The sequence below is a fragment of the Neophocaena asiaeorientalis genome, unplaced genomic scaffold (genome assembly GCF_003031525.2).
Source record: "Neophocaena asiaeorientalis asiaeorientalis breed wild unplaced genomic scaffold, Neophocaena_asiaeorientalis_V1.1 scaffold136, whole genome shotgun sequence".
In the NCBI taxonomy this organism is placed as follows: Eukaryota; Metazoa; Chordata; class Mammalia; order Artiodactyla; family Phocoenidae; genus Neophocaena; species Neophocaena asiaeorientalis.
This window is the reverse complement of record NW_020185333.1, coordinates 6,812,848-6,834,543: the sequence shown is the minus strand read 5'-3', so window position 1 is coordinate 6,834,543 and position 21,696 is coordinate 6,812,848. Positions and strand designations below refer to the sequence as shown.

General features: G+C 39.6%; 1 protein-coding gene across 6 annotated transcripts in view; it reads left to right on the top strand.

Annotated features, from left to right (window-relative positions):
• The window catches only part of BBX (BBX high mobility group box domain containing), a 282,225-nt gene that overhangs the window by 220,653 nt on the left and 39,876 nt on the right, over nt 1–21,696 (top strand). For all 6 annotated transcript variants that reach the window (XM_024735310.1, XM_024735315.1, XM_024735312.1 and 3 more), the window contains one exon: nt 9,068–9,148. In XM_024735310.1, coding sequence (XP_024591078.1) covers nt 9,068–9,148 — 81 coding nt within the window. The remainder of the gene's footprint in view (nt 1–9,067; nt 9,149–21,696) is intronic.

Below are 21,696 nucleotides of genomic sequence, written 5' to 3'. Positions count from 1 at the left end.
GAGTAATATTCCATTGTATATATGTACCACATCTTCTTTATCCATTCGTCTGTCGATGGGCATTTAGGTTGCTTCCATGACCTGGCTATTGTAGATAGTGCTGCAGTGAACATTGGGGTGCATGTGTCTTTTTGAATTATGGTTTTCTCTGGGTATATGCCCAGTAGTGGGATTGCTGGATCATATGGTACTTCTATTTTTAGTTTTTTAAGGAACCTCCATACTATTCTCTATAGTGGCTGTATCAATTTACATTCCCACCAACAGTGCAAGAGGGCTCCCTTTTCTCCACACCCTCTCCAGCATTTGTTGTTTGTAGATTTTCTGATGATGCCCATTTTAACTGGTGTGCGGTGATACTTCATTGTAGTTTTGATTTGCATTTCACTAATAATTAATGATGTTGAGCAGCTTTTCATGTGCTTCTTGGCCATCTGTATGTCTTCTATGGAGAAATGTCTATTTAGGTATTACACCCATTTTTGACTGGGTTGTTTGTTTTTTTGATATTGAGCTTCATGAGCTGTTTGTATATTTTGGAGATTAATCCCTTGTCAGTTTTTTCATTTGCAAATATTTTCTCCCATTCTGAGGGTTGTCTTTTTGTCTCATTTATGGTTTTCTTTGCTATGCAAAAGCTTTTAAGTTTCATTATGTCCCATTTGTTTATTTTTCTTTTTATTTTCATTACTCTTGGAGGTGGGTCCAAAAAGATCTTGCTGTGATTTATGTCAAAGAGTGCTCTTCCTATGTTTTCCTCTAAGAGTTTTATAGTGCCCAGTCCTACATTTAGGTCTTTAATCCATTTTGAGTTTATTTTTGTGTATGGTGTTAGGGAGTGTTCTAATTTCATTCTTTTACATGTAGCTGTCCAGTTTTCCCAGCACCACTTATTGAAGAGACTGTCTTTTCTCCATTGTATATCCTTGCCTCCTTTGTCATAGATTAGTTGACCATAGTGCGTGGGTGTATTTCTGGGCTTTCTCTCCTGTTCCATTGATCTATATTTCTGTTTTTGTGCCAGTACCATGTTGTCTTGATTACTGTAGCTTTGTAGTATAGTCTGAAGTCAGGGAGTCTGATTCCTCCAGCTCCTTTTTTCCCCTCAAGACTGCTTTGGCTATCTGGGGTCTTTGGTGTCTCCATACAAATTTTGAGATTTTTTTGTTCTAGTTCTGTGAAAAATGCCATTGGTAATTTGATAGGGATTACATTGAATCTGTAGATGGCTTTGGGTAGTATAGTCATTTTCACAATATTGATTCTTCCAATCCAAGAACATGGTATATCTCTCCATCTGTTTGTGTCATCTTTGATTTTTTTCATCAGTGTCTTATAGTTTCAGTTTGCAGAGGTATGGCCTTCTTTTAAAATATATATATATATATATTTATATACACATTGGGTTCAGAAAACTTATTGAGCTCAGGAAGTATTGGAATGGAATTTTATAACATATAGAGAACTTTAGGCATGCCTCTTGCCATTACTAACATAATACACATGGGAGGCTGCTTATTGCTTTTTGCTGCCTTTGCTCTAATCACAGATCAGCTCCAGAATTTATACCCATTTTACAAGCATTCATTAAAGAGTTCATGCAGAATACACACTTTCCAGTAATTCATTTATTTCAATTTGCCTTGTTTTTAACTTATTTTAAAAGCTTAGGAAAATTATCAACGTGAAGGCCATAGCATTACAATTTATTAAATTTTTCCAATAGTGAAATTAGATGCTGTAGTTGATGAATAACTCACACAGTGAATGCAGGGGTGAATAGGACCTGTTAGATCATCAGTGCTTAGCTTTGGGTGTGATGTAGCTTCAGCCAGTATTTTTATTAGTGTTTAACCCTGGGCTCAGGTCAGGTCAGCTCATGCAGGATCTTAGATTTCTTCGGATTGTCAGCCAGAGAGAGAGAGTACACACTAGAGAGTATATTCTTGGTTGGTATGATGAGAGGCAAATCTGATAATGCTTGATTTTGCCACAAAAGCCCTGGCCTCAACCATATGCTCATTTCTAATGAGCACTATATGACAAATAATAAAATATATCCCTTTTGTAAAAATAAGATGCCATCTGCTTTAGGTCTTTCCCCATTTTCCTTTTTATTAATTTCAACCAAAAATGCATATAATAGGGGCTTCCCTTGTGGTGCAGTGGTTGAGAGTCTGCCTGCCGATGCAGGGGACACGGGTTCATGCCCCGGTCCGGGAAGATCCCACATGCCACGGAGCAGCTAGGCCCATGAGCCATGGCCGCTGAGCCTGTGCGTCCGGAGCCTGTGCTCTGCAACGGGAGAGGCCACAACAGTGAGAGGCCCGCGTACCACAAAAATGCACATAATAAACTAAGCAATTTTTTATAGGGTTGAGAGAAAATGACAAGCAAGACTGTTCTGTTTAATATTGATGTATTGAATCACTTTGATTCATTTGCATAAAGAGTGCTGCATAAATGAAATGTAAAATGATATCCTTTTGGCAAGAGAAAACCCAGCATCTTACTTCGAAAATGAGAAAAAATTACTTTTAGCGCTTACATTAAAAAAAAAAAAATTGCTGCTTCCTCTTTGGACACTTGTGTCAACCACCATGACTTGATCCAACCCTCTGGCCTGTTTATCTGTTAGGCTTCTCTGCCACAGTATTTGCTTTACTCGTTGAGGGCTATTCTATAAAACTGGTAACAAAAATAACATATAATGGTATCATTTCACGAAGAACAATTTGCTTGATGAATCTGAATAAATTAAGATTTTATCATAATTTTTCATTATGATAAACAGGCTTTTCTTTTCATTGTCTGGGGAATAGTTTTGTTTAATATTTCCTTGCTTTCCTCTAGTCATTGACATCCTTTTACTTGATACTAATAATTTTTTCAAAGGTAAAAAAGAATTTTGACGTGATGACTGTAAATTTATTTTTAATGTTGGTACCTGAGCAGTCCCATCCAACCTTTTAGAAACAGCTCCTTCAAAACAGAATTTATTTGCCATATATTCCTTTTGATTAAATTCTACACTCTGTAGCATGAATATCAGAACGTAGTGGCTCGTCTTTGACACATCTGATATTTACATATGCACTATTTACCGAGAGTTTTCAATTTAATTAAAAATGTTTGTATGACATACCTCAGCTGATGCATTTCTAACAGGTATTGCCACTTAGAGTGTGGTTCTTGTTTAAGTGAGATCACCATCAGATTTATTAGGTGCCTTAAAGCCCTGGGCAGCTCTGAGGTACCAGTTTGATAGTGTAAACAGCCACTGTCCTGTGATTCTGGAGAGTAAGATCCCATACGTCTCTAAAATTAATTTGTTCTTACTGCTCAGTACACTCACTCCTCCAAAAGAAAGTTTTTTTCTGGGGAAGAACCTCTTCTTACTTAGGAGTTGTGCAGGGAGACATTTCCAGATGTTACTCCTCTCCTCAATGGCACTTGTCTTCTGAGGGTTTTTGACTGTGCACTTAGAAGATTTGAGGAAGCTTTAAAAAAATTAATTTGAAAACTTACTATGAGTTGTTTCTGACATCATTAACAGAGGAAGACATGCATGATGGAGAAACCAAAATAAAATGTTCTGCCCTAGAATCAAATACAGTTCCCCTTCTCAACTCCGTATATTATTTTTCCTAGTTATATTTTGCATAGGTTGACAATTAAGAGCCCTTACAATTCCTAAGCAAATTAAATTATTACATACTTAGTTGTTTATTTGTAAATGTTATATGTGATTATACAAGAAAAGTATAGTATATGGTTCTCTAAGGATATTTGTGCTCTCCAGTCACTTTGCCCAGCTGACTCAAAAGAAGTTTCAATCTCTTTCATGTTATGATCTGACCATATTGTCAGCCCAGTACTGGGCTGGTTTATTCAAATCTAAACAATAGCTAACTAGATGAACTAATAAAATTATCTCCTACAATCTGCTATGAGCATATCTATTGCAGTAGAAATAGAATAGCCTATAATTACTGTGATTGTATCCCTAAAACTCTTATAATTATTTCATAAAACACCCATCACCTTTGAGAAAACACAAAGACTCTTGAAATTCTTGTTCTAATTAGTCTATAGCAGAGATTCTCAAACTTTAAAATACACCAGAGTCACCTCAAAGGCTTCTTCAAACACAGATTGCTGAACCCCACCCCCAAAGTTTCTTATTAAGTCTGCAGTGGGGCCTGAGAATTTGCACTTTCAACAAGTTTCCTATTAGGGAACCGCAGTTTGAGATCACTGCTCTGTGGTTTGCAATTTTTACCACAGGTTATTAAATCAGCATTGGTAAGGCACTTTCTGGTATCTCTTGGAACTTACAGGGAAAGGGTTCAGTGAGGAAGGAATGGGCAGATAATAGAAATTTACCCAATGGGCCACTTTATACCCCTCATCCCTTTTCAGAGGGATTCTCAGTCCTATTATGTGCACTTAGAGAAAAGTAGGTGTTTGTATAATTTAGGAAACAATTTACTCTTTAAAAATATTTAGCTTTGTAATATCACTTTAAGATCAGGCTTGCAAAATTCTTAGAGACCATTCGCGTTAATTTCATTTACAAGTGTTCATAACTCTAGGAAGACATTAGCTATTGGTCATTTATCGTGTAATACAATTATCCTAGAAACGCAGTTTTTAAAAAAACAGTAAGCCCTGGGCATTTCTTTAAGTTGAAAATATTTTTTCTTTTATGTCTTAAAAGATAAGGTGATAAGGTCTCCGTGTCGCAAGCTGAGAAGGATATCTTTCCTTCTTAACCAAATCTGATAGTTTTAAAACCCATTGAAGTAACCTGCGTGGAACCATGAAATTGAATAAAGGACATTTTGTTTGTAGGTTCCTCATAAATGTTTATGTTTAAAGGGAGAAAGATACATCTGCTTTACAAGATCTAGAAAGAAATATAGAGTGCAGAGCCTGTTTTCCTCCCATTTCAGCCTGTCTCCCATTCTGTATTGATGCTCATAATTCATCTAGATTCAACTTGGCCCTTCTGAAGAGCCATCACTCTGTTTCCAGGCTCTGATCCATTAAGTTGGTCAAAGTGAGTTTCCTGTCTGTATTTTTTGTTGTTTACAGGTAGAGTGACACATCTGTCACTGTTTAGATCTCGTTTACTGAAGACTAATGACCAAATGTAATGCCAGAAGGGAGCTGTTGTCTTCCGTTATTTAACAAGTCTGGAAGCCTTGCCTGGTCCACATATCCTCTTCTCTGCTGTGTGGCTGACTCTTACACCTAGAATACATCTTTGCATTGAAAAATTGCATATTTACTTTGAAGACAGGGAGCTAATCTGGACAATTTAGACAAATAGATTTGAACATTAAAACTTTCCTTAGAAGGCTTTTACTTTGCCAATATAAATACAACCGTAATCTCACCAAGGTATCGTCACAATTGGATATAAGCAATAGGTGCACATTTAAAGCATTCATTTTCATGATGGAATGCCCAGTATGTTACGGAATATTACATTCAACACAGACTCCATATACTCACACTGCAGCTCATCAGTGTGAAAGTCTTACATGGTTTGTTGGAAGTGTTAATATTTCTTTTAAGGTAAGGAAGACCGATCATCTCATATTGTTCATTTGTTCTCTGATTCATTTATTCACTCAACAATTGTTAGTCATTTCCTCCCAGGCTACAGTGTTTATGATACCCCTCATAATTGCAAAAGCCTCCCAGCTAATTTGCTTTTGATCTTTACCACCTCTTTCCTTAGTGTGCGCCCCTACCTCAGTCAGCTATAAAATGAACAGTTTTAACACCCAGGGTGATAATTTTTCTTGGCGCTTTTGCTGAACATCACATACTTTTAACACCCACCCTGTTTATCAGAACATTCCATAATAGGCAGAGGAGAGACTACAGTGGAGTTAACAGATTAGCAAGCACCATCCAACTTGAGGAAAATAAAAAGCATAGCCACGAACATACTGTACAGTATGGCCTACTACTGCCCCCTACCCAGGAGGGTAGCATAACACACACTTTCCACCACTAGCTGACCTGTCATTGAAAAACATGTATTAGCTACATTATTCTTACTTGAAAGGATGTGTATGTCTCTTAAATAGAAAAAAAAACAAACAGGGAAATGAACAATGATATGACAAATTGGCATTACACAAGCTATGCTTATATTAGAAGCCATCAGAGATTACTGAGAGATAACATGAGATTACTGAGAGAAAATGTGTAAAGAAAAAGAGTGGGGGCCCTAAGACAAAACCCTGAGGGAAAACATTTAAGTGCTCTCTATAGAAAGGAGAGCCAACAAAGAACAGCAAGGAGTGGCCTGAGAGGTAGGAGGAAAACAAGGACTCTGCAGTATTGGAAATCCAGAGGAGACTCTCAAAAGAAAGGTCAGCTATGCCCAGTGCTGCAGACATTAACATGTATTCAACCCCCTGCCCCCAATTAAGAAGCCAAAAGACATTTTTAGAAACTATATCTTACCGCTAAGTTGTTCTATGAAAATTTTATTGTTAGGTGATTCTAGAAACGTTGGACTGCTAAAATATGTTGACTCTCCCCCAACATCCTTTGAAAATAAGGCTTCCAGCAACCTTGAGCATTTAAAATACTGCCCTGTACCTACAAATAGGTAAAAATCCTCCCGTAAGTGATGAGGAAAATAGTTCTTACTAAACATTAGGTGATGGTTTCTTTTGCAAGGCAAGGAACCATTCTCAAGCCTCGACTCTAACAGCTGTGCATTAACTCAGCTGGCAGGTAATACATCCGAGCGGTCAGAAGTTCGACGCTGAGCCTCTGGGTGTGCCGTGCAGGCATTTGACAGGCTTCGTGGCGCGCGCACACGCACACACACACACCCACACACACACACACACACACACACACACACACACACACAGCGTCGGGAACATAAACCTACAGCAGCAAAAGCGACAGCAGAGGGAGCCAGTGGAAGAGCTAGAAAACAGTGTCAGGCTGTGTAGGGGAGCATCACCCAGCTTGTTGTTCTCTTGAGGGTATCGTATGATTATGTGACAAATTTAGTATTTTATAGATTATTAAATTTAATAATTCTCCTCTGACATTGCAATTTTTAATTCTGTTCTAATTTTAGTCTGTAACTAATTTTTGGAAGTGTCCTAAAAGAGTTTATTTATTAGTGTTAACAGTGGTAAGTCCTTATTACTAATAATCGTACTGTTTATTGAGAGCATAATGTGGGCTGAGCACTGTGCCGAACTCTTCACTCACATAACATCTAATCTCCACAGAAGTAATTAATATGGGGCAGGTATTGTTTCTATTTTGAAGGTGAAGATGAGGTCTTAATTATTTGCTTAAGTCCACACAGCAAGAAGTAATGAAGGCATGTTTGTCTGACACAAAAGCCATGTCCTTTCTATTATACAACCTTGGTTCATGGGACTGGCATTGATGTTCAGTACTTCTTTCCCCCAAGTCACTAGAGTCAGTGATTATATTAAATGTGTTTGTTTCTCTTAGTCTAGTGATAAGGTTAGTAATTGAATTCACCTTGTCTAAGAAAAAGAAATGGCATATATCTGAGGAAATTCAGCTAGAGGAAAATCTTCAAAAAGATTCAGCCCCTAAGTTGATCTTCTAAAGAAAAAGTAAGTGATTGGGATAAATAGGAAAGGACTCTTTGAAAAATGATAGTACCCAGGAAGAAAAATTCCTTAAAACTTTCTTAAACTAGTCCCTTCTGAGTGGCCCAGGTAGCTTATTAAATATTGGCTCTTATTCAGCAGGTGTTCTAGGGAGAATTTTCTCTAGCAGTAAGTCCCCAGTCTCTTCTGGGGCTGACAGCTCCATAGAATTCCCTAGGGGTCTTGGGGTCACCTGTAAGGATATAGACACAAGGTAGGTTTGTCTCCTAAACTGAACTGAGAAATACCTCTGTCTTAAACTGAGAAAGAATTCAGAATCACGAAGAATATTAAAAGCTTAGTCCATAGCTAGCTGCTCTAATGATGATAGAACTTCTCTAGGAGAAGAATACTTTGTAAAGATCTTTAAGAATGTATGCCCTGGGCTTCCCTGGTGGCGCAGTGGTTGAGAGTCCGCCTGCTGATGCAGGGGACACGGGTTCATGCCCCGGTCCGGGAAGATCCCACATGCCGCGGAGCAGCTGGGCCCGTGAGCCATGGCCGCTGAGCCTGCGCGTCCGGAGCCTGTGCTCCATAACGGGAGAGGCCACAACAGTGAGAGGCCCGCGTACCGCCAAAAAAAAAAAAAAGAATATATGCCCTTCTCCATTCTTTATGGAGTTAAGCTAGAAATTGAAAATTAAGTTTTCATATAAAAACGAGAAAGGACAGTGCTGTTCATTGTTATTAGTGCCTGGCTGCTGTTGCACCAAATTTGCAGAAGAGGATGCAGTCACAATGTCATGTTGTGTGTATGTCGACGTGCTACAACTTTGGTCTTAACTGTATGGCTTCTTGAGATTTGTGGTCTTGACTGTCAATCTTTGTGTACTTTAGAGCATACTCTCAGAGCCAGTGCCAGTGTTTTATGTAAAACTTTTAGCTTCACCAGCTCTTGTCATATTGCCTAGCACATTTATATTGGATTCTCAAAACAAAATTTGTTGACTGTCTTGTTGGCTGTCTTTTCACAGTGATTCCAAATATATTTCAACAAAAAATTAACTAATTACTTTTTAGTAAATATAAAATGACATTAAATCTCTTTTCTATGTGGCAAGTTGCTGAGTTGGTATTTATATGGAAATGGAAATGCATAATTTGTTTTAAGGTTGTAGAGTTAAATTTAGGGCCTCGAATTCTCAAGATAATAATACTCTTGTCATCCGACAGCCACCCAAGCCACTCCTGTTTTTTTGTTATTATTTTTGAGGCTATTTACTAAAATTGGTTTCAAAATTATAATCCCAAGCATAACACATTTAAAGTTATTTGGTACTTGGGAGCAATGACGTTCTCATTAAACTAAGGAAAGTTCCTGAATGTGTGTGAATGGGGAGTGAAAATTCTGATATCACAATTAATATTCCTTATGTGAATTGTTTTCAATATAGATTTCTTCGAACACTTCACAGTTGGGCGGTGCTGAACCTGTAAAACGCTGTGGGAAGTCTGCACTCTTTCAACTGGCAGAGGCAAGTTCTAAGAATATGTTGTGATAAGATCTGCAGTGGTCGAAGTCACAAAAAAGTTAATCGTAACTGTGTTCCCTAAACTGTACCATCTCACCTGTGACCATAAAGTGTGTTGTATCTAATTTTCAACAATGAGAGGGTTCACCTTTAATTTAAGGAAGTGGACTTTTGCTGCGAAAAGTCATTAAGCATTGAAAAAGGTTACCCGGGGAAATTGCAAAATCTTTTTCACAGGTAGTATTTTAAAATAAGGTCAGGTTTTGTCTCTCTCAGATTGGTTAAGTAAGTACATCCTAAACCGAGAAGAATGGCCTACGTCATTTTCCTCTTCTCTGATTCTCTTGTGATATCTATAAATCCCTAGAAAGCACTACCGTTAAACTAGGTGGTTGGTGTTTTAATTTGGGGGTTGTTTTCAGTGAAGAACTCAAAGGATGTGTCCTAAGTCTGGTTTTATAGCATCTATCAGTTGTACATTTGATGTGATGTGAGTGTAAAATGCTACTACTCCTTTGGCAAAATAGAAAAGATGCTTTTGTAAAGCCTAAGAAGAACAGAGCCCTCACTTGGCGTGGGATGGTGGTGGGGAGAAGATGCTGGGAGTGGTCATTGCTGGGATGGGTGGCAACAAGGCTTCCTCTGCCAAGCTGGACCGATCTGCCCTGTGGGGACTTGTGCAAGAAATGGCTTTAGCGCCTGGACACTGTTGTAGCAGTTTTCTCTTTTGGTGAGACAAATTAGGAGGTACAAAATGAATGACCCCAAATCTCTATATTAAACTTCCTTTTCTCTTTTTTCTTCCTTCCAATGAGTTCCTTCTGAGTTTTTTTTGTGATACGGTTCTTTTATAAATTCCTTGAGTTTATTGAACTTAATGAAACAACCTGTCATTTTCTAAATTTTATGGTAGCTTGTATCATAAAAATTTAGCAGTTTTAAATATCTTTATTTTTTTTTAAGTTTTATTTTATTTTTTTGGCCGCACCTCGTGGCTTGCGAGATCTTAGTTCCTCAACCAGGGATCGAACCCGGTCCCCAGCAGTGAAAGTGCTGAGTCCTAACCACGGGACCGTCAGGGAATTCCCCCTAAATATCTTTAAATTAAGCTTTTAAAGTCCAGCCAGATACAAATTAGGAATATAAAAATAAAAAGGCCTGAAACAGTAAAGTATGTAAATAGTGGGACAAATTAATCCATTTTTGTCTGACATGAAGCTGACATGCTTCTTGTATAAGAGAAATTCAGACTCAAGTAGAGGGCTACGAATGACTAGAAAAATTAGGAATGCCCCAGGGAATAGTTTTTAAAAGAACTGGGTAAGTCAGTGGCAAAGTGCTATTTCTGATAGAACTAAAATAATAAAGATCTGGCAATGAGTCTGCCTTTAGAGTTGTAAAAGTGTCTTAGTAAACAGGGAGACTATGAGGCCATAAATTTGTCCAGTATCTTTAAGACTATAGAGATTGTCAAGATAATTTATTTGAAAGAAGTGATTATTTTTCTTAAATAAGATGAATATGGCCCTTTCTGCCTTTCCAGGGGGGTGGGGTATGTACATATATACAGACATATCCATATGGTCTTTTAAATATTAAGCAACACTGATTTATAAAACACACTAGCTTTCAGTGTGAATATTTGTTTATTAAATAGTTTTGTATTAGAAATGTATGGACCTTAGAGGTGCTTTGCCGTGGGCGGGGTGCTAGAGCAATGAATCTGTCTTCTCGTTTTCTTTCTTTGGCATAACAGTCACAAAAAAATGGATTCCCCATTAAATCAGAGCTCATTAAAAAGAACACTCTTCAAATTTGTAAGGATGCATCCCAAATATAAAACAGATGCTATGGTTTAACAGATGTTTCAATGTTGGTATCATAATTTAAAGGGGTAAAATGACTGCAATAAGCCTATTCCAATTATAGCAAATCAGCTTATACTCAGACTTAGTTTCTTATAACATCCAAGTAAAAATAATATGCTTTTGATGGAACAGGGTTGGTAAAAAATAATTTACCAAGAAAATCTTCTCACATTATTATTTGCACCACAAGAATATGATGCCATAATGCTAATAGAGTGTGTTTTAGAATAACATCCTAAAACCTTCCCAGTTTATAATTAAACATAAATATGTGCACAATGGATTAATCAGCATCTCTAAATAATCACCAGTAGAAATATGCTTCCTCGGTTATTTTTTATTCGTTGTGTATTTGATGTTCATTTTTTCTTGAGCAGAGTATAATATTTAATTATTTGGGGTACCTCTTTAAATAAGTATGATAGGATATTGAGGAGGATTTCTCCTGTGGCCCAGAATTGATGCCATTGTCTGATATCCTAAGGGACAGCTTTAAATTTACACATTCTAAAGGGAAAGCCATCGACAAGCTACCTTCAGTTTGGGCTAGATTCTTCTCTTGGGATTTATAAAGAGACAGCCTTATCCAGCTGTCATCCCCTTACCACTCCAGGGATTTCCCCACCCTAACCCCATGGGTGGGGCTATCATGGGATTGACAGTCATCTGGAATATTGTGGCTTTTCTCCTTGTCCTGTGGAGGAAAGCAGGCAGTGCTTTCCCTTCTTCACCCCTGGCCTCTGTCAAGCAGAGTGAAGACAGCTCTGAGAGAACCCCTGTTAAAGACTAGGGGTCATACTGCCAGAAGTGTCTTCTCATGTTTTGGCAAGAAGCAAGCAATGTTTTAGACGTTGATTTACTGTGGTGCCCTTCACCTCTCTGGCCAGGCCAAAAGAGAACTGGAGGAAGTCAGCAGCAGGGAGAGACTTAGAATAGCCTGACACACTGTCTTGGCATTGCAAAGATGCATGAGTTTTCCAGGGGCCAAGTGAACAAGTAGAAAGTAGTTCAGCTTGATCAGGCAAGAGGCCACGGAATGGTCATGGGGAGAGGGCAGGCCTGGGACCATCCCATCTCTCACTTGAGGACACTCTGAGGAACTCCCACAAACAGGAGTGATGTTCAGCTTGTTTGCACCAGGACAGCTGTCCCGGTACTAAAATACAGAATACTTCCTATTGTTGGTAAAAAGACTGGGACCCTACCCCTTGAGTACCTTTGCAGTAACTCTGCCAGCATCCCAGGTCTCCCCTATCCTTCTAGCGACTGGACAGCACAGCAGGGGGCCTGCAGCACCCTGTTCTACCCCTGAGACCACATCCCTTCTGATTGCTTAGCACCCCTACCTGTTAAATATTTTGTAAGTTGTCTCTGTCCTTGGTATCTCTGTCAAGGTCATTCAGTCTTATGGGAGTTAGCAGGAACAGACAAAGACATAACCATGCACAGTTGGTTTTACCTGCACCATTCCTTCCTCTGTCCTCTCAACCAGAGGCTATATGTCTTGTGAAGGAAGGTCCAGGAACCAGCCCCAGAACTAACCATTCACCCTTCCCAGCTCCATTCTGGTGGGTGGACATGGGAGAAGGAGTGAATGAGGAGCCTTCCCAAAGACAGGGTTTGTTGCTTGCAAGAAAACTCTGCTCTTGGAGAGAAGCGAGAAATATTGTAGGCATATATTTATTGCTGTGCCCTACACCCACTTCAGCAGGCAAAAAGAAAATTGGAGGAGGCTGGCGGCAGAAAGAAGGAGACTTAGATTGGCCTGTGCTCTCAGTTTGGGCATTGCAAGGAGCGCTCCCCATTTCCCAGTACCCCAAGCCAGGAGATGCTCTGGTGGAAGAGTCTGCTTCAGGCATTTGATTGGCATTTTAAATTGGGTGGATTTTTAATAGCTGAAAGTGACCTGAAAATTCTGGAATCCATTCCAGATATTTTTCAGGAATCTACTCCAGCTAGGAAGGGAGATTTGACATTGTGCTGCTGAGGTCAGGGAATTGTAAAAAATACAGTCCTTTATGTTTGAGCCTCCATGAGATTCATACTGTTCAGTTAATCAGTTAATTGGCACAGGTACTATAATGTATTGTGTTTCCTTTCCTTTTGAAATTAATTAGGTCAGGTCACATAAAGAATAGCAAAGCATCCTCCTGGAGATCATTGTGTATTATAATTGCTATAGTTGGAGAGCACACAGAAACATCTTTATCTGTACATTTTAGTAAAGAAAATTCTACACTTAAAGATACCTGTTACTAATATTGCCTAGTACAGCAAGTGGAGCAGTTTATTCATTTATTCTAACAAACAGTAGTTTCTGAGGGCCTACTCCGTGCTATTAACAGCGAGGTTGTTCAAGCTACCTGCATATGGGTGTACATTGAGATAACCTGTGAGCCTTCTTCTGAGATCAGTGGTATAGGAAGACCTTACCTCGAGATCCAGTTTTGGTGTTTGGTGTGCCATGAAAGGCTGGAGCATAAGCCTAAAAATATTACTATTTGTTTTACTTCTAATTTTTTTATCTGCAAGTAAGTTTTATTATCTAACGTAAGATAATAATGACCGACATTTATTATCTACTGTGTGCTAGGCACTTTTCTAGGTACTTTATATGTACTCATTGAATTCTCACATCTGTCCTTTGAGGTAAGCACTATTATCATTCCTCTTTTCCACAGTAAGAAACAAAAGGACAGAGAGGTTTTTTGACTTGCCTGAGGTCATGTGAACAGGAAATATTAGAGCCTCCGTAGAAACCCAGTCAGTCTCTCCACAGCCTGGGCTCTTCAGCACTGTGCTATTCTGTCACCTTGTTTTAGATGAATATAAAAGACTGTGCAAGTTACTTGTTATAGGAGTTTGCATGTTATAGAAGTCTCTGTGGAAGATAGCCTACTCCTACACACATGTGTATGGCTGAATAAAATGACAGATTGTTCAAGACTGCTGTCAAAGAAATGGAGCTGATATTTCCTTTTTTAAAAGTGATTCTACTTTTGAAACTGCCAAGATACATCCTACACCCTTAAATAAGTGAGTGCCTGTTTGTGAATATACTTTGGAAGATACGGTGAGGACTGTAGGAAATTACAGTGTATATGCCTCCTGTTCTCCAGGAACTTATTCTCCAGTTGCAAAGAGATAAAATATAAAAAGTTAAGGGATAAGAAATAAATTAATGGTGCAAGTGGTTTCACAGGAAAGCATGCAATGAAATGAGAAAGTTCAACTTGAGTGATACCAAAGTGAACGTGTAAAACCAGGAAACGGAGAAATTAATATCAACTGGAGTGCTCTGGGGACCCAGCACAGGGGAGAGAGCGTGAAGAAAGATGGTTCTTGATGAAGGAGTTGTTGAAGAACAGAGGTTGAAACTAGCATCCTTTGGGCCACATCCAATTTTGTTAAGAGATGCTTTCTTTGGCCCACAATTTGTTGACCTGCATTGTATCTTACATTTGAATTAGTGGCTAATATTTTAAAATTATAGATTTCAAATAAATGCGTACTCTGACCTCTCTTGAGAATGTAGAGGATCTGGAGACACTGGACCAGCCTTTCTGCATGAGAACAATTGGTCAGAGCTGATAAATGGCTGCTCCCTTAGAGGTGTTTGCTGTACAAATGTCACCGTCCTCTCCTTTCCCTACTGAGCCCCGACTCTGAGTCCAACAGTCATTGCCAACATCCGTTTACACTTGTCCCCACCCCTTTATACCTAACCATCCAAACACAGTAGAGACTGTGATTTATGCATAATTAAATGGGGAGATGGGGGAGATAGAGCAAAGAGATAAAGGCAGGCAAACATGAAATAGGTAGATGACAAGTAAATCAGCTGGGCAGAGGGGAGGGCTGTGCTAGGAGGTATATGGAAGGTGAAGGTAGAGTGTAGCAGCAAGTCAGAATTGGGAGGGTGTTTAGTGTAAAGCAGAGAAATTTGTACTTGAAAATAATGAAGGACGGTTGAAAATTTGGAGCAGGGGTGTACAGTGGTGAGAGCAGCGCTTGGAGAGACTCACTTGGCAGCTGTGTAGAACAGAGCGGAAAGCCTCTGTGGACGTCTGGGTGTGGGAAGACAAGAACCAGCATCAGGGGAGCTGGCAGTGGGCATGGGAGGCTGCAGGGGATTCAGGTGGATTTGGTGATCGAGTCAATGTGAGAGGTAAAGCAAAGGGGATTCCGAGACAACTCCAGCTCTGAACCTGAGTGTGGGGAAAGAACGGCTTTCAGTTTACCCTGATCTTGGAGCCCAACTTCAGGAAACCTGGATGTTTGTGAACCGAGAGGGGGCCCCACAAGTAGAAAAGCAGAGATGAAAGATGCTGAAGGGGAAGGGATAACTGAAGAAATCCAGTACTGAAAGAGTCAACACGAGGGGATTGCCAGCTAGGTAAACAGTTGAGTTTGGAAAGCAGAAACCCATGTTCCTCTGAGCACAGAAGAAAGAAAGGTAAAAAACGGTCACCCCAGGATTGCTGGATTTGTCTATGTTGTACTTTTCTTCTTTATCTCAATTCGTAAAACTGATAATCCGTTACGGTGAAGTTGAAGAAAGAGAATGCTGGATCTCTCTAGACATACTCTTCATATGTATAAAAAGCAAGATTGTAGATATGGTGGGTCCAAGGGAATTGGAAAAGTTGTCATTAACCCTATTTATTAAAAAAAGGATGAAGACATTTTCAGAGACCTCAACACCCTAGTTTTTCCTTGCGTTCTAATTTGCAAAAAACCCTTATAATTATAGTCAAATGGGTAGGTAAAGATGAATTTATTCTAGTACCTATAAAAATTAAATCTTATGGAAAATTATGGCTCACTTTAAGAAAAGATGAGTTATGTTAAAATTACAGAAATTCTATACTATATTGAAAAAAGTAGGAAATCCCACCCCCCCCACTACCAATTATAGGTGGTATTTGATTGAGGTATGACTCCATTCAGGTGTTCTGTTGTGTCCTTATATCATTGATGTGCATTATCCTTTCACCCTACTGTAACCCCCTGAAGCCTAGAACCTCAACATGTAGTTCCCAAGTTCTCAGCTTCACCTGCACTCTTATCGTAAAATTGAATTCTAACACTTAACGATATATTAGAGGGGGCCTTTTGTTTGAAAGTGGTATGTTTCTTTCCTTTTTGTGCTGAGTTGCAAGTCATTTTTAGAAAACTCCTATTCTAAAACTTTTCATTTTATTTCCAATTGCACCAACTTCCTTTTGTAGGAACTGAAATATAGGAATGCACCTAATGACTTCCTTCACCACCTTTCGGGGAGACTTCAGTAAATGGCCTTTTGGAGCAAAGGCTATCCCCACCTCATCTAGTGTCTTCAGAAATGGTATAGTTTCTGAAGAAATAGTGAATAAACATTTAAACCACCATTTCACCTGGCCTAATTGTTTCAGCAAACCAAACAGTAAGCTACTTAATATGCACAGGTTTTAGTACTGAGAGACACTTAGACCACTGTTCTGTGACCAGTTATCTTTTATAATAAAGAAAATTGAATTATCTTAGCAGTGATGCTATTCTTTATTCTCTGAAACCATTAACCAGTATATTTTTATGGCAAAAACATTCTGGTTCTATTTAATTATGGGAGACATGCACATCTTGGAAAAACACCGTGAAATGCCATCCTAGGTTATGTCTACACTGTTATGGCAGATAATAAGCCAGTACAAAATGATTGTAAATATACCTTGGCTGCAAAACATTTGTTTTGTCTAAAAAGCAGAAATTTAGAAATGGAAACTTCTTGATTAGTGTCAGTGGGTCTGTTTCCATACTGCCTTGTTTTTAATCTAGCTGGCTCCTTTGTAACAGACAATGAAAGACAAAATATAATTAAGAGTGAAATAATATGGTACATTTGGAACTACTTACCCATTTCTTTGTACCAGTTAAGAGCATCTTCTTCTGTGGTATTACTTCTCATCTAGTGCACGATTAATTATTTTTCACTGGCCATTTCACTCAGTCTTTTAAAGCAGGACACATTAAAGGTCAGTATCTTAACATTTGTAGAAAGGAATACATTTTTAAATGTCTTTAAGGAGGTAAAAGCTTGGTGCCGCACAGATTTATTGTGTGTTTAAAGCCACTACCCAATAACAAACCCTGAACCTAAGGTGTGGTCATACCTGAACTGAAAATGACAGCCTCCCTGAACTCAGGGACACAAAAAATAATCCCTCCATTTTATCTCATCCCTTCAGTATCTTTATTGATTTTTTTTTTCCTTTGCAACCAATTTGAAGAGGATAGTTTTTTATATGTCTGTTCCACGTGTACATCCAAAGGATCTGGGTTTCAACATAATGATTTTTGTTTTTCTTTTGGGAATGAGTTACATTTCTTCTAGCACATCACTATCAGGCCACTCTGACTACGCGAAACAGTAAGAAACTTCTGTGTGGTTTCGGTTGTCAGAGGTAAAGTTAAAATATTGGTGATTAATTTTCACTGGTGCTCCTGGGAACCGTAACTAAGGACAGTGTGATCACTGGTCTAGGCCAAACAGCAGCGTGGTCATAATTAGCATTGTTTTTTATAGACTCGTTAACTCTTTCCTGGTATTAATCAGAATGCATTTTAGATTCATCATTTACCTCGGAATTAATGAACCGTTCAATTCAACACAATTATCTGTTGAATGTCTTCATTTTTTTACTAGGATATTCTTGGAGGAGAATACAAAGGTGAACAGGATACATTTTTTCCGGGAGGATCCCACATGCCGCGGAGCGGCTGGGCCCGTGGGCCATGGCCGCTGAGCCTGCGCGTCCGGAGGCTGTGCTCCGCAACAGGAGAGGCCACAGCAGTGAGAGGCCCGCGTACCGCAGGAAAAAAAAAAAAAATAGAGTAGTTCCTGAGGAAATAGACGATATATATCAAATATTTATGCCCAGCATTTGGTTGAAAACATTAACATTTTAACTTCTTTGAATACAGCCATGGGAATTCCGTCCAGAAGGTGTCCTGCACATGATTTTCCATTTTCACTTTTTTTTTTTTTTTTTTTGTGGTACGCGGGCCTCTCACTGTTGTGGCCTCTCCCATTGCGGAGAACAGGCTCCGGACGCACAGTCTCAGCGGCCATGGCTCACGGGCCCAGCCGCTCCACGGCATGTGGGATCTTCCCGGACCGGGGCACGAACCCATGTCCTCTGAATCGGCAGGCGGACTCTCAACCACTGCGCCACCAGGGAAGCCCCCATTCTCACTTTTAAAGAAGATTATTGTTCAATTTAAAATAATAACAGAAGAATAAATTGTCATTTACTAAAGCATGTTCTGTTTCAAGGCCTGATTAACAACTAACCCTCTCTCTACAAAGGGCAAGTTGGCTAATTAATAACAGACATTAATTCTGTGCTTCCCACAGTGCAGTTTTATTCACTTGAGTTCACATTGATTTATGTTCTTTTGTGTCCACTGTGTGCTTCTCTATGTGCCCTCCATGCATATGTACATAATGTAGTTTGTGTGTGCTTTCCTAGGTCCCACTAAAGTGTTGATACATGGACCCAAAAGTAGATGTGAGTAGATAATGCTTGTACCCAAAAGTAGAACTGAGCTTGATTATATCTTTAATAAGAGTTGCTTCTTGAAAGATAATTGATTTAAGATCTTTCTGAATCTAATTTTGTTGTATATGGTTTTCCCCGCGGATATAGAATCATTCAACCCTAGAATGAAAAACTGGAGCAAAGCAGTTAGTCTACCAGGGCTATGATGTGCTGTTAATGAGACAGTACGAATATTACTACTACTAATAATAGCCAGCATTTATCCTACATGACATTAAGCCCCAAAGGGATGGCTGTCACAATACATTATTCTTGCTCTGTGCTAGACACTATTTTAAGTACTATACATGTGCAATTCATTGAACCTCACAGTATTCCTAAGGCAAGTACTATGTTAACATCCACATTCTGTAGATTGAGAAACAGGCACAGAACGGTTTAGAGAAAAGGAGCTTAATTGGTGGCAGAGTCGGTCTGTTGACATAGACAATCTCTCTATAATCCCTGCCTTTTGAAACTGCCTCTCAATATAAAATTTGTTCACATCTCAGAGTGATGGCATCTTCTAAGAGTTACTACATCCATAGCTGTTCCTGGGTTCTGTTTATGTCATGTGAAAAATACAGACTATTAATTCCTAGACACTTTTTTTTATTTTTTGCGGTATGCGGGCCTCTCACTGTTGTGGCCTCTCCCGTTGCGGAGCACAGGCTCCGGATGCACAGGCTCAGCGGCCGTGGCTCAAGGGCCCAGCCGCTCCGCGGCATGTGGGATCTTCCTGGACTGGGTCACGAACCCGTGGTCCCCTGCATCGGCAGGCGGACTCTCAACCACTGCGCCACCAGGGAAGCCCTCCTAGAAACTTTTTTTTTTTTTTTAATGTATTTATTTATTTTTGGCTGTGTTGGGTCTTTGTTTCTGTGCGAGGGCTTTCTCCAGTTGTGGCGAGTGGAGGCCACTCTTCATCACGGTGTGCGGGCCTCTCACTGTCACGGCCTCTCCCGTTATGGAGCACAGGCTCCAGACGTGCAGGCTCAGTAGTTGTGGCTCACAGGCTTAGTTGCTCCGCGGCATGTGGGATCTTCCCAGACCAGGGCTCGAACCCATGTCCTCTGCATTGGCAGGCAGATTCCTAACCACTGCGCCACCAGGGAAGCCCCCTCCTAGAAACTTTTGAAAATTATTTTTAATCATGTTTGAACTCATAGAAAAGAAGATGAAAACTGGGAATTATTGAAGTCTCCCCCCACCCCCCAAAGTTATTGTCTAATGTGCTTCCCCAGAATCTCTGTACCCTGTGTGCTGGCTTATATCCCAGGTGGCTGCAGACTGCCTTTCCTGGGTTCCTGTGTCCCCTGATTTCTAGCTGGGTTCAGCCAGTGGGAGACACTGGCAGAAGATTAGGGGATGGGAGGAAGAGAGAGGCTGGGATGTGTAAGGAAGGGGTGAGGAGGGGGTGGGAGTAAGCAAAGGCATCATCTCGTCCATGTATCCAGCTCCCTCCAGATTGGCCCACCACAGGTCTATCTTCCACCAGGGACCTAGCCCTTGGGCTTCGTAGCGCTCCTTCCACCATTTGTCCCTACTGTGCCTTCCTGCTGTTGCTAATCCCTGGGTTACCTCACAACCTCCTGTTCTGGTATCCCAGTTCTTCATGACCTGTGTAATTAATTTATTCCCTGCATTAAATTCCCTTGGCTAGATATGCTTTAAGTTGTTTCTGTTTGCGTAGTTACACCCTGACTGGTGCACAAGCCATCCTCATTTTTTAATTTTGCATGCTTATAAAATAGGCTAAGAGAATGCTAATGGCATACTGTACCCAGATTTCAGCAAAACTTCTGACAGACATCTTATGATGTCCTTGTAAACAAAATGGGGGGAGTTTAGACTGGATTATTAAACATTCTTAGATTGCTGGAGCTTATTAATGTTCAAATCAACCTGATGAAAGGGCTCTAGAGGTTTGCCAGAATGCTCTGTCCTTGACCATGACCTACTCAACTTTATTATCAAAGATTTAGACAAAGATGTAAAAAGCAACTTTATCAAATGTGTCTATAACACAAAGCTGGAAGGTAATTTAACTCAAATTTTGAAAAGATATACTTTGTAAGGAAAAATGGAAACTCTTGCATCTAGTTACAAAAAGTATAAAAATACAGAATGGGAGAGACCAAGCTTCCCAGCATAGTATGTGGGTAATCCAGGATTTTAATTGACCACAAGCGCAATGCAAGCCAGAAGTTTTGACCTGTTTTTTTTAAAAACAGGTGGGATATCATATATTAACGCATATATGTGGAATCTAGAAAAATGGTATAGATGGTCTTATTTGCAAAGCAGAAATAGAGACACAGACATAGAGAACAAATGTATGGATACCAAGGAGGAGGGGAGGTGGGATGAATTGGGAGACTGGGATTGACATATACACTACTATGTATAAAATAGGTAACTAATGAGAACCTACTGTATAGCACGGGGAACTCTACCCAATGCTCTGGGGTGACTTAAATGGGAAGGAATCCAAAAAAGAGAGGATATATGTATATGTATAGCTGATTCACTTTGCTGTACAGCAGAAACTAACCCAACATTGTAAAACAACTATACTCCAGTAAAACTGAATTAAAAATAAAAACAGTGGGGCAAGTTCATCTTTGGTTCTCATTAGAAGATTAGTGTCCTTATCAACTGACAAATAGCTCCACTTTTCATCTAGAGTATTACAGGAAGGCTAGGAACTTAATCTAAAATACTGCTAAATTGAAACATCATTGTTTTCCAGCCCGTACAAGCTTTATGTCATTTATGAGTTTTATTTGCACACATTTGTTTACTTTTGCCTGGCAACAACTCAGCGGAGGATGATGTACTGTTACGATTTCTCAGCCTTTATATCCTCATACGGGTTCAGGTATAAGCTACCTGCCTAGCTCACTGTGTGGCCTTAGGCAAGCAAGTATGGTGCTTGCACAGAAACCCAGCTTATTTCAGTAAAGTCCATTCTCACTTCAGGACAACCATACTGCATCTGGATAAGAGGGACCCAACTTTTGAAAGGTTGGGAAGCCTTTAAATATAATGAGCAGTTATTCCAGGGGAAGAGACTCACGGGAACATAAAGTCTATCTTCTAG